This window comes from Sinocyclocheilus anshuiensis, unplaced genomic scaffold, assembly GCF_001515605.1.
Source record: "Sinocyclocheilus anshuiensis isolate Anshui unplaced genomic scaffold, SAMN03320099.WGS_v1.1 scaffold860, whole genome shotgun sequence".
Classification (NCBI taxonomy): Eukaryota; Metazoa; Chordata; class Actinopteri; order Cypriniformes; family Cyprinidae; genus Sinocyclocheilus; species Sinocyclocheilus anshuiensis.
The window spans coordinates 1,325,211-1,338,788 of NW_015548288.1; the positions used below are offsets into that span (position 1 = coordinate 1,325,211).

At 38.5% G+C, this 13,578-nt stretch overlaps 1 protein-coding gene and 1 pseudogene across 4 annotated transcripts; one reads left to right on the forward strand and one right to left on the reverse strand.

Annotated features, from left to right (window-relative positions):
- The first annotated feature begins 785 nt into the window (after nt 1–785).
- LOC107655935 (beta-hexosaminidase subunit beta-like) lies at nt 786–9,682 on the forward strand. Of its 4 annotated transcripts, none has more exons than XM_016443569.1 (15): nt 882–1,237; nt 1,390–1,538; nt 1,897–1,962; nt 2,302–2,348; nt 2,468–2,578; nt 3,023–3,124; nt 3,393–3,398; nt 3,607–3,733; nt 4,062–4,242; nt 5,067–5,153; nt 5,325–5,397; nt 5,727–5,901; nt 8,282–8,372; nt 8,589–8,693; nt 9,259–9,682. In XM_016443569.1, the coding sequence occupies exons 1-15, from the start codon at nt 996–998 to the stop codon at nt 9,320–9,322; spliced, it is 1,626 nt and encodes a 541-aa protein (XP_016299055.1). In that variant the 5' UTR covers nt 882–995; the 3' UTR covers nt 9,323–9,682. The 4 variants fall into 4 exon arrangements, with proteins under 4 accessions (XP_016299056.1, XP_016299055.1, XP_016299053.1 ...); XM_016443567.1 differs by having other exon boundaries at nt 884–1,237; nt 3,607–3,739; XM_016443568.1 differs by lacking the exon at nt 3,393–3,398 and having other exon boundaries at nt 886–1,237; nt 3,607–3,739.
- Nucleotides 9,683–9,708: 26 nt separating this feature from the next.
- The window catches only part of LOC107655893 (ribosome-releasing factor 2, mitochondrial-like), a 5,324-nt pseudogene continuing 1,454 nt past the window's right edge, over nt 9,709–13,578 (reverse strand).

Sequence of the window (13,578 nt, forward strand, 5' to 3'; positions counted from 1 at the left end):
TTACGTGATATGTTTGAAATATATGCAGTCTGCTCCCTGTTATGATCGTAAGACTGTGTTGAAACCTGAATCAATTGTTCAGCTCATATCGCCTAGGCCAGTGTTTCCCAACCGGGGTGCCGCGGCACCCTGGGGTAGAATTAAATAACTAAATGTAATCATTTCATTTAACATAAAAGTAGTAATTTCATTTAACCAAGTCAAGCCCCTATTCTATTTGTGACTATTACTTGTAACCATAGTAACAGACTATAATAAGTATCAATATGGCAAGCCGTTTTAGCTTAAAATATCCCCAGCGTTACTCATCGTAATTGCATTGTTACTAGTAAAAATTCAATTGTTGAGCTCTACAATTAAATTCTTACCAGTAACAATGCCAGTTAGAGAGCTCTCTAAATCAATTCTTACTAGTAACAATTATAATTAGAGAGCTCTCTAATTCAGTTATTACTAGTAAGAATTCCAATTACAGAGCTCTCCAATTCAATTCTTACTAGTAACAATTCCAATTAAAGAACTCTACAAATCAATTTTTACTAGTCATATGTCTCCATTGACTTCCATTCATTTGTAATTACAGAGCTCTACCTCTGTGGCAAGCCATTTTAGCTTAAAATATCCCCAGCGTTACTCGTCGTAATTGCATTTTTACTAGTAACAATTAAATTAGAGAGCTCTACAATTAAATGCTTACTAGTAACAATGCCAATTAGAGAGCTCTCTAAATCAATTTTAACTAGTTACCTAGGCCATTTGTTTTGCAAGTTATCTAGGGATTGACCTTCACTGTCCTCGGGATAAATCAACAGATAAAGGGATGAGGTTTTGTAATCACAATCTGTGCAATTCACTTAAGACTTTGAGGGGGTGTGGCGGCTCGGTAGGTCCCATGACTTGAGTTGAGGTAAACACCGCCCCAGACTTCAGAGCACATCCACACTCCTCCGTTCGGACTTGAAGCAGAAGTCAGCTGACCGCAGCTCAACACAGCCATGTACTGTCTGGTCAAATTTGCGCCGCTGTTTTTGGCGGTAGCCGTATCCAATGGGTGGCTCTTCGGCGACTTTGTAGGAAAACAGAAAGTGCTGGATGAAATCTCTCTCTGGCCGCTACCGCAGAAATTTCAGTCGTCCGCCGTCGCTTTTAAACTCAGCCCCACCAGGTTTCAGATCGTCCAAGCGAAACAGTCCTCCGCCGGACCGAGCTGCAGCATACTCGAGAATGCGTTTCGCAGGTACTAATTGTAACGTACAATCCCTTATTCATATGTATGCCGGCATTGTGTTATAAAGGAGGCTAACGTTTAGCTTTAACAGGAAGTACAGTGTGCTCCGTGTCATATAGTAAACAGAATCCACTTGGCTTCAATTGACCTTTGCTTTGCAGATATTTTGAATACATATTTGGTGACCTGAAGAAGCCCGAGAAGAGCCGAAAGAAAGTGTATGATTCAGATCTCGTGGAGCTTCAGGTATGGGTAACATCAGCTGATCCGGAGTGCGACGGTTTCCCGAGTCTGCAAACCGACGAGTCATGTGAGCTTTTTCCCTTCCGCCTTTGTGATCCGCAGCGCCGTAACTTCAATGAACTCTAATCCAATGAACGATCGGCAAATCCAATAATTGACATCTGCCTCTCGGAGCGGAGGTGTAATCGGGTTAACGTATTAACGTCGTTCTAGAGCTCTTTTTAGATGTAGTAACATTTGACTCGTGCAAAGTAATTTGCAAAGAGTTTTCTACCTAATATTTCATAGAAACTGCATTATGAAAGTCAGTCACTTCTAGCTTCTTCAATCAGATGTATTGAGATAAAACTCAAACTGTGTGGAGTTGAGCCTGTGAATTCTTTGGTGGTGTGTGAATTGTGTAAAGTTTTGCTCTGTTTGTGTAGATGAGCTGTCCGTTGATGAACCCTCTGCTGTGCTGAAAGCTGCTAATGTATGGGGAGCTTTGCGAGGTAAGCGAAAGTAAAGGCAGCAAACAAGCTCACATTTATATTTCCCTTTTGAACATACACTACCATTCAAAAGTCTATTGTAATATATTTTAAAATAATAAAAATATGAAAATAAAAACAGCTATTTTAAATTAGAACAATATTTCACAATGTTACTGTTTTTACTGTGTTAGATAGAAACGGTCCTTTCCTAAGAATGTAGATTGTTGTTTCAAAGCTGGATTTTGTGTTATCCTGCCTTAAAAGAAGAGATTGCAGTATTTATCATGTCCATATACTGTAACATGCTGTCGTAACTCATGATTTCATTCATGTGTAACATCCTCATATTGTTGTAAGGACTGGAAACATTCAGCCAGCTGGTCTATGAGGATGACTATGGAGTCGTAAGTTTGAAACAGACTCTTACTTTGAATGATTGTACTAAATTAAATGTTAATACATTCCATCAATGTATCTATTTAAGCTCTTCTAAAAATCAAAACATATTTTTTCTTCTCAACAGAACAACATCAATAAGACAGACATCTCAGATTTCCCACGGTTTGCCCATCGGGGGATCCTCCTGGACTCGTATCGCCACTTCCTGCCACTCAAAGTCATTTTGGCCAATTTGGTGAGCTGAAATCATTTGTTTTATAACGACAGGCTTTACCAAAACACATGCATAGGTCTAGAGTGGCATTTTTATATTGGAAAATAGGCCATGATTAATTGATTTATTTTTTTAATTAATGCTCAGTTTCCTTATTAGAAGACTTGTCAGCTAAATAGCTCAAGGAACTTATTTTACTTATGAGACTGGAAAGTCAAGTTTGTTATGTTCGTAGATGACAGTAATCACAAGACAAAATGACGCTCATCACAAGGTTTGTCTGGAAAAAATTGCAGTCAGTGAACAGTGGTGATATAAAGTTTTGACCGAGAATTAAACTCGAGTCACATGATCATAATAGTGGACATATGTGCAAGGACCTTCCAAGGTTTTTTTTTGTTGTTGTTGGTTTTGAAATGCTTCTCATCCCACAACGTTCAGTAATAAAATGTCTAATTTTGACAGGAAGCTATGGCGATGAACAAGTTTAATGTATTTCACTGGCACATTGTGGATGATCATTCATTTCCTTACATGAGCCGTACCTTCCCCGAGTTAAGTCAGAAGGTGAGTATGTGATGCACTTGACTTTGTTTTAGATTCAAGCTATTCAGAACATGAAATATATTGTAGATTTCAGACAGGTTGTTAGTGGATTACCATGCTAGAATTATATTATCACTAAGGGTGATGGCCAACGCCATGTAAACAGGAGAACACAAGTAGGCGTATCAAGCTATAATTACACTGCAACAAATTGCAGGTTTTTGAAAGGCTTGCTTTTAAAAATAGTTCCTTTTTCTCATATATTCTTTTGTATTTGCTACATTGGAAGCGAAAGGTAAGGGATAAAGTTTTACCACAAAGTGATGATACTGCTGTGCTGTAGGACATGTCAGTTCTTGTGTCATTTCCTTTAGTGTAGAAATTTCACCTCTAAACCAAAGAATTAGGTCATAGAACTCAACTGCCACTTCTGAAATCTAACTGGGAAAGTGTTTATCATTGTGTATTGATCATGTTTTTCCTATTTGTTTTGTGATTGACAGGGAGCCTATCACCCATTCACGCATGTGTACACTCCATCCGACGTGAAGATGGTCATCGAGTTCGCTCGCATGAGGGGGATCCGTGTCATCCCTGAGTTTGACACCCCAGGACACACAGAGTCATGGGGTACTGGTCAGTTGGTGGACTTGCTACATGACAGCTTTATATAGATTGTTTTGTTTAGTCATATTTAAGGCTGGAATACACTGCACAACTTTTAAAATCTGAACAGATTTTAAAATACTAGGCGTCATGCACTACTGATGACATTTAGTCGAAACAAACACACAACAAACTCACACAGAAACGTGCCTTATTGCTAGGAGACAAATATAAAGTCGTCGTGTAGTGTATTCTAGCCTTAAGTCATGTTTTGTTGGTTTCAGCAGTTCACATTCAAACTGCAGTTACTGATTAATGTGACATGTTTTCTCTCTCTGTCGCTCTCACTTAGGCATAAAGGATCTACTAACACCTTGTTACAGTGGCTCTAGTCCTTCAGGAACATTTGGGACGGTGAACCCCATCTTAAACTCCTCTTATGACTTCATGACACAGTTTTTTAAAGAGATCAGCACAGTCTTCCCTGATGCCTACATACACCTGGGTGGAGACGAGGTTGACTTCAGTTGCTGGTAGGGCTGGGCGATATAGCTAAAAAATGTATCAATGATATAATGTTTTATGTTGTTCGGTATCGATAATATTGACATTTTATATAACCTTTTTTAAAACAAAGAGCAATAGAATTGCTGTATTTTTAAATTAAAGTGAAAAGTGAAAGTGACGTGACATGTGGCCAAGTATGGTGACCTTAACCCAATTTATTCAGACAAACAACAAATATTTTTTGTTTTATCAATCAAACAAAATAAAAATTAAACATATCTAATTTCTAATGTTTTATATGCAGATTAAATAGGTCTTAAAGGGTTAGTTCACCCAAAAATGAAAATTAGGCTGCGTTTTACTCACCCCCGAGGCATTCCACTGATGACGCTCCCTGACTCACACCTAACATTGCAAATGTTTATTTTAAATTTGACTAATATTCATTCTTTATTCACAATCTCCTCATCACAGGCAGGCACAGCACTCATTTCAGCATGTGTTTGTGTGTGCTGTCTGCATCACTCATAGCACGTGCCTATACCGGGCGCTATATCGAACATTTTTTCTATCGTTATCGAAGAAGGTGTACCGTCGATAAATATCGATACCGTTTTATCGCCCAGGCCTAGTTGCTGGTAAGAAAAAAGGAGCTAAAAAATGTATTAAAAAAAAAAGTAAATAATAACTGTAACCGTCACTCAGGACAATTGAGTGTCTAAACAGAATGAAAAAAAAAAATTGATTCTAACTGAAAATGACAGCCTACTGTGCAAGGGCATGTATTGTTTCTCTTTCTCTATTTGCTTTAGTTAAGGCCATGCTTTCATTCCACTTATCGTTCCTGTAGGGAGTCCAATCCTGATATTCAGAAGTTTATGGTGCAGCAGGGCTTTGGCACAGACTACAGCAAACTGGAGTCTTTCTATATTCAAAGGTAAGAGCTTCAATATAGTCAGGAAATACATTTATTGTGGTCTTATAGTATACGTTACAGATGATTATGATAGTTTGCTTATTTGTTTTTTCCCAGAAGAATGTAACTGTAAATGAAAATATTAATCGGAACACAATCTGTCATTTTGTATTATTCATCTTTGGAAAACAGGTTACTTGATATTGTGGCTGCTACCAAGAAAGGCTACATGGTGTGGCAGGAAGTGTTTGATAATGGAGTGAAGGTAAGGCTGAGCTCTTCTTATCTGTGCTGATGGGAAGTAATGTAAATCCATAAATGTTATATTACAGTCATAATGTTAATTTCTAAGTTACCACCTTTTATACACGAATTTAGTCACAATTTTGCAGGGCCAAAATGCTTTGTGACTTCAAATCAAAGACTCATCTACTTTTCTTTAACCTTCTTAATCACAAATAGCTTGACTTGCATGCTCGCCTTTTCACAAGCCACTGCTAACACACCACTAAATTGCCATAACAATATAACAGCCAAAACAAAAAAACACATTGATTAGGGCACATACAGTAATGTGCTTTATGCATGTTCCAGCTGAAGGATGACACTGTGGTGGAGGTGTGGATGGAGAACAAGATGGAGGAGGAGCTTCAGAATGTGACTGGGGCAGGATTTACAACCATTCTTTCTGCCCCTTGGTACCTGGACTACATTAGCTATGGACAGGACTGGCAACACTACTACAAAGTTGAGCCACTCAATTTCCCTGGTCAGTTTCTCCAGTCAAATTCTAATTTTGTTTATTTTAGCAGCACTAGTTTACTAATCTAGTGGTTTAAAACGCAGTCATTTAGAAACTCTAGTTATTCAGTGTTTACACATGTATTGACCATTGAATTATGTGATTGGTTTTGATATGTCTGGTTGGCAACTTGGGGTTAAAGTCAGTTTTTGAGTTTCAATCAAATATGGTTATTACTACCCTTTTCAATCACTATACCTTTTGTTACATTTCAACCTGGTTTTTGCCCTGAAAATAGCCATGGAAGTGGACATGGTGTTGAATCACAAACAAGCTTGGGGGTTGAGGCTGTGGTTTGAGTAGAGATGGTTCATTGAGAAACCCCTCCATTGTAAAGGAGGATATATGCGCTTGTCATCAACCATATATTAATTATATAGAATTTCTGCATTATTATTGTAGTGTTCAGATGTGATCCTGTCAGTCTGGTTCTGGCTCTTGGTGTTGCTTGTCACTAGTACGTTGTCATGTCTACATAATGTCAATGTGTTTGACCACTCCTGATCAACTCTGAGCTACTGCCACATCTCGAGGTCATATTCCCAAATATTTCGGAAAGCACGTGTTCCAGCAAGTGTCACTCTAAATACACTACCCTTCAAAAGTTTGGGGTCGGTAAGGTTGTTTTAAAAATGTTTTTGAAAGAAGTCTCACAAAGGCTGTGTTTATTTGATCTGAAATACAGTAAAAGTAGTAATATTGTTAAATGTCAAGATCATTCAGAAGTCTATAAATAAAAAGTTTTAGGGAACAGCATTTACTTAATTTTTTACTGTCACTTTTGATCAATTTAATGTGAATTTGCTGAATAAAAGAGTCAATTTCTTAAAAAAAAAAATAAAAATCTTAGTGGCCCCAAACTTTTGAATGGTAGTGTATGCTTTGCCATAATTCCTCCTCCACCTTGCTCCAGCTTTGTAAAATCAATACACGAATATCAGTCACTGCTAAAAACTTCTACCTCGTTCTTCTTAGATGTTACTGTATAGAATAATGGTTAACTGTTGTCAGGTTTAGAGGCCATTTACTAATGATCTAATGAGAAAGCAAGACATGTTGAGTCACAGCTAAGCATCTGACCTTTCAGAAAAACGACACAAAATGGATATATTTCTCTGGACTACATTCAAGATCTAACATATTACAGTTTTTGATGTAGTGTTTGACAATTTTTAACTTTTAAGATTAAATATTGATTGCATTTTATTGGGATGTGCCAATATTGATAGCCAAAATTATTTTTTGTTACAGCTGATTTTGAAAAATATTGTACATCCATGTCTTTTGTCACTTTACAATCAACTATGTTCAGTTCTTTCAGAACTACTAGCGACTAGATCTGCATAAATGTGCAATCTCAGCTTGGTATCTTTGACAAAGTACATCTGAATGAAGCATGAAAAGCCTCACAAAGACCTTAAATGGAGTCCAGAGGGACATCCACATGTTGACGTCTGTTCGTTTGTGTGTTATACATGTGTCTGTATTTGTACACATGTAGCTGAAAGCCGACACACAGATCCATGTGTGGAAAGGCAGGCCGCAGTACCAGGATGAGATGGCGCAGGTCACGGTGGCTGGTTTCAATGCTCTGCTCTCCACACCCTGGCACCTCAACCGCATCAGCTACGGCCAAGACTGGGTGAACATTTACAAAGCCGACCCCCAAAATTTCATTGGTGTGTGTCATTCGCAGAAAAAGTGGATATGGGCCTCTGTTTCTGTTTGACTTGTGTTTCTCCTAAATTTGCACAACATCTCAAGGTTTAGAGTAAAAAACAATGACTGTTGATTATGCAATACATGATGTTGTGAGATATGTTGTAGTTGACCTCTAAGAGTTGAGAAGTCTGTCTGTCTGTTAATGGATGAATCTGGTGAATTTTCTTGTTTATTGTAACCAAGGTTGGTACGAGTGGTTTTAGGTTTTGAAGGTCAGCTACACTGATTCAAAGGCAACATATTTAAGTGGTAAAGGTGGCATGTGATTGTATGGAGTCATTTTACATCAGATATTCTCATATCCTTAAATCAACGAGCATCATAATTTTTTCGGTCCAAAGCTCTGCCATAGCAATGACGTTGTCAGGGACCTGTTTGCATTTGGATATGCAAACAAACATGCTTATCATGTGACCATGGAACTTTGCACACACTGACAGTTATGCGTCTATTCAGTCACGAACCATGCAGTATAAATGGTTTGCTTTGTCTGCAGGTATTCCGATATAGGAGTGTTTGACACACAGATCAGACTCGAACAGGATCAACTCTTTGCTTTGAGGGACTGCTTTTTGTACAATGTTGTATTAAATGTTATTGTTTTTGCTGTTGTTTATAACTACAGGCACAGATGCACAGAAGAAGCTGGTGATAGGTGGAGAGGCTTGTCTTTGGGGAGAGTATGTGGATGCTACCAACCTCACTCCTCGACTCTGGTATGATATATCACTCAACTGTACCAACAACACCAAGACAAACCATTATACACATTGTGTAATCATGTTACTAACAAGTGGTTAATTAACTGCATCTCCTATCATGTAATAAAAGTAAAAGCTAAAGTTAGGAGTTTGTGCCAAAACTGAAACCAAACCTAGTATTTACTTAGAATTATGTAAATTAACCGTTTTTGTTTTTTTGTGCCATTGCAGGCCAAGAGCCAGTGCTGTCGCTGAGAGGTTATGGAGTGATAAAAGCGTGACAGATGTGGATAATGCCTATAATCGTCTGGTCCAGCATCGCTGCCGCATGGTCAAGTGAGTTAAACCATGACAATGGCAAATTCATTAATGCAGTGGTTCTCAGTTCGAGTCTTGGGGACCCCCTGCTCTGCACATTTTGCATGTCTCTCTTATTCAGTTCAGTTCATGGAGTCTCTTCTAACGAGCTGGTGATCTGAATCAGGTTTGTTAAATAAGGGAGACATGCAAACTGCAGAGCAGGGGGTCCCCAGAACTCGAACTGAGAACCAGTGGATTAAGGCAATCTCACCTTATTTGATTAATCAATAATACAACATACGGTTTCAATTATTTATTTAATGTATGTAAGAATCATGATGCTCAGCAGTGGAGTGACCTCACTAAACTCTAATGTCCTTGACTTTTGGTTAATTATAGATTTATTACAATATTTATTTTTAATTATTTATTTGAAGGCAGTCTGTTCTGGATTGGTTGGGGGGATTTTGAAAATGTAAAAAGTATTCAATACAGTCTTTGTACAAATAATTGAATTTGCTTTTGCAAATAAAATTTGCACAGGCATATTTTTCGTATGTTTCATTGGTGAAAGTGATATTTTTCCCTTTTTGGTCATCAGGAGAGGCATACCTGCAGAACCTCTATTTGTTGGCCACTGCCGTCAGGAGTACAAGGGTCTATGAACTTCAACATTCAGCTGACAGTAGACAATTAAAGGGAATAAAAGGACAACACTTTTTAAAAGATAAAATCATGTTATTGATTCCAGTAACTGATTTGCTGTTGTATGCACTGAGCCAGATACTGCCAGAACTTGATATTTTTGATTACTGGTTTTTATTATTAAATGGACAGTTCTGTACATCTGGATTTTCTCTGTAGGCTTAAATTTGATTAAATTGTAATTAATGTTCTTGTGAATAAATTGTATGGAAGGTCTGCCTTTTAATTATTTCCCAAGGCTAGGTATGTTGTAAGGGTTTTATAAATGAAATAAATATTTAAATAAAACATTTATGAATGCATTGTTCTTATAAAATTATTGGTATATTTTATGTACATATACACACAAACAACAGTAAGCATGTTTTACCTTACACTGAGAAAAAAATTCAATTAGGGATGTGGGCTGAGCAGGGTATGTCCATATGTAGGCTAGTCTCCCAAGATTTATCTTCTGGACCTTATGTAAGCAGCCAATCACAGAGCAATCAAAATTTGTGTCTGTATAAATGCTCCGTTCAGTTGGTGACAGTTACTGCTTCAAGCCAGTCCAGCCATCTTGTTGAGCAGTATATTCTGGTCCTGAGTGTTCATGGGCTCATAGCTGGATAGCTCCAGAGAAAAGGTGGCATTCCCAGAAGTCAAAGTGCGCAGAACGGTTGAGTAGCCTTGTTTTCCTGTCGACTTTGGATGTCGCATACAGTAACGCGTTGCTGGGCGAGATCTGCAAGCACAGGACTCAGATACTCTTCCCCTACAGTCACTTCCAGAGCCATCACCGGCTCCAAAACCTGCCCCCCAGCCAGCTTCAGAGCCTGACACAGAAAGACATGGACTCAGATGTGGCAACATATTAGAAAGTGACTGTGGGAAAGACACAGGATAGTTTTTGAGTACCTTGAGCATGCAGCGGGACACAGGTTGAAACCATGGCTGCAGAAGTGCCTGGCTCCAAACTCACATGCTGGATAACTGTCTTTACTCCCTGTACAGGAAAACCCAGCACAGGACCTGGAAAGGAAGTTAGATTACCAACAGCATATGGCTGACAAGGACATCAGATTTATAGACTCGAATGTACTGCAATACTGTAGCAGGATGATATGGATGTGATGAATGATTTAGGCATAAAAGCTTTAAAGCATCCATTACCTTGGAGGTAGGCGCTCTGAACCCCATTTTCCACAGCTTCTTTGACAACAGCAGGGAGCCGAGTATTTCCTTCCTCCTCAAAAGTCACGTCACAGGAAGTGCTAGACTCCTTCATCAGAGCATGGACAGCAAGCTCCACAGTAACAACATGCCTCTTGTCTCCCAGAGTACGATCTAACGTGTCTGAAATGATCATACAAATCATACTGGAATTTCCTAATACTTGACTACTCAAAATAAATACTGCATTATTTGATATTATAATCCATTTTAGCATTACAATGTATTCTGTGTAGAACTATAGGAATGTTGGTTTCTTACCATTTCTTCATCTATTCATTTTATACAAAAATGAAAACATTAAAAAAAATCCTACCAACCCCAGACTTTTGAACCTACACTAAAACAGGGCACGTGACTGATCATATAAGTCGTTTTATTTTTTATTTTATGCCTATTTTTTTTTTTACCATGGACAAAATATATTGTAACCATAAGTCGCACTGGACCATAAAACAGTAAAGCAGACAAACAAAACAGATGAACTGTCATTAAGAAAAAGTTCTACTGTTTCTTCGTAATATGATTTTAACAGAGGTAGACTACCATATAAAACATGAGGGTAGAGTTTGCACTTGCCTCACCTGTGGCAGTTGCTGATTGGAGGATGGTCTCTCTGTAGGCCACCTGCAAGGGTCCTAGGTGAGTTTCAATGTTGTGGTATCGTCTGTGCATAAACAAGTGAAAAAATACATTGCAGAGCAGGAAAATGAGAAAGAGAGATTACAATTAACATTTTTTTTCCGTTATTGCTTAATCTAGTTGCTGCTAGGGCATTGCTAGGTTACTAGGGTGTTTTGGGCAATCGCTTACTCCCAAAAAAACGCTCCCAAATCTATGATATTCTGGTTATTATATATATTATGACTTGGGTGCTTCCTTCTCCTCAACACAAGATTCAAGGTATTTGATGTCCGTAGCACAAATGGTGCAGGATGGGTTATGTGTCACAATGTAATACTTTAAGGCACTTTTTCAAAGCACTAAGCTTAAAGGGTTAGTTCACCCAAAAATGAAAATTAATTTAAAAAAATGTACTCACCCCCGAGGCATCCTAGGTGTATATGACTTTCTTCTTTCAGACGAATCCAGTCGGAGTTATATTAAAAATTGTCTTTGATCTTTCAAGCTCTATCATTGCAGTCAGCGGGTGTTGCATTGCTTCAGTCCAAAAGAAGTTAAATAAAAAGCACCCATCCATAAAAAAAAAAAAAGTGTCTCACACGGCTCCGGGGTGTGAACAAAGGCCTCCAGTAGTGAATTGATGCGTTTTTGTAAGAAAAATATCCATATTCAAAACTGATTAAATTCAAAAATTGAATCTAGCTTGTGCTCACTGTTGTAAACGGAAGCAGTTCCGGGCAGATGACGTATGAGGTCAGCTTTGCGCATGCCAGATTTTCCCCAATGAGAACCTACGTTCCGTTCCTGTTTATGTTGTACACTGCCGACTGAGCCTTCATGCTTCCTGAATAGATCCTAACAAACACGAGTGGACCCCTCTGTTTGTCATGGACCACTTTTACACAGATCATCCTTATACCAGCGCCTGGACAGATAGGAACAAATATACATTTAATCATAGCATGATTTATTCTCCTGTAGCAAAATGAGTTGATGAGGGGGCTGACGGATGGTTCCTCTCACTGGGGGCAGGAAGGTAAGCAGTAATGGCATCCAGCAGAGGTTGAACCCCTTTATTTTTCAGAGAGCTTCCAGACAACACAGGAACTCCCTTACGAGCTAATGTCACTCGTCTCACTGCCTCCTGCAACTGGATATTCAGATTCAATTCTGTTTATTCAATAGCCAAATGTATCTGAACCAATAGAGAAAGAAACCTGGAGCACAGTATAGAGAAGCTGCATATTCTTACCTCCCCTGCAGGCACTGCATCAAAGTTTTCACTGTACTGTCCCAGAAGCAGCTTCGCAAAATCATCATTTAGATCTGCTACCTGTCCAATTCATACAAAAAAGTTCAGCCAGAAATTTTAATTCTGCCATCACGAACCACAAGTCATTCTAAACCTGTAACACAATAGAAGATGCCTTAGCTTTTTTTTTTCTCCATACAATTAAAGCCAGTGGGTCCATTGTTGTTTGGACACATTTTTCGGAATATCTTTTGTGTTCCACAGAGAAAGTAAATCATACATAAAAGAGAGCAAATGATGACAGAATCATAATTTTTGACGTATCCCTTTAAGAACCTACTGTACTCGAGATGTGGCAAATAACAATAAATGTATCAGTATTTATTCTATTGTTTTCAGATATTTTTTTTGTTCACCTGTTCTATCAAAGTGGCCTGGCCTCACTGACAGCCTGGAGCACATCTGGGTCATCTGTGGGCTGAAGGGTGCTGGTCTCAAAAGTACAACCATCATATGTAATTGAGCTCCCCTGCCATGTCATTTTCCGCCTAGTGATCAAGTCCACCAATCCGGTAAAGCTCTTCCCTGAGCCAATAGGGGTTCTGGAAATCATACTAAATATTCAGAATGAATCTTTTCATTGGTAACTGTAGTTGGTTACTATGTTTAAAAAGGTCACCTGAAGGAGAACAGCGTTGGCCTTTAGTTTAGTCTTTATGCTGTCTATAGAGTAACTCAGGCTAGGAGAAATGAGAGTGAGATGAAACCTTAGTGAACGGCAGTCATTCATTCAGATCAATAACACATGCAAATTTTCAGACAATGTGTTAATGAATTCTCTAAATTTAAGTGAGATTCTGAGAAATGAGCAAAAAATGTTTGTGTATAACCTAGCTGCAGGCTTGTCCATCTTGTTTAGGAAACACACACATGGGGTTTTATGTTTTTCTGCCTGCCGCCACACAGTCATGGTTTGAGCCTGAAATTCATGTCAAAAACACCTTATTATAAACAAAACTTCTTTTAAAAAACATTTAAACAAATATATTGTACCCATCCCAAATTTGTGCACTGTGTGTCCCTTGCCCTGCATTGAATACAACACTGTTTGGACACATATGTACCTGG

What these genes read in the sequence shown, in the direction of transcription:
- LOC107655935 (XM_016443567.1), top strand. Translation starts at nt 996, where the DNA reads ATGTACTGTCTGGTCAAATTTGCGCCGCTGTTTTTGGCGGTAGCCGTA. An exon ending in CTCGAGAATGCGTTTCGCAG is followed by an intron (nt 1,238 to 1,389) that starts GTACTAATTGTA and finishes TTTGCTTTGCAG; the next exon opens with ATATTTTGAATACATATTTG. An exon ending in ATGAGGATGACTATGGAGTC is followed by an intron (nt 2,349 to 2,467) that starts GTAAGTTTGAAA and finishes TCTTCTCAACAG; the next exon opens with AACAACATCAATAAGACAGA.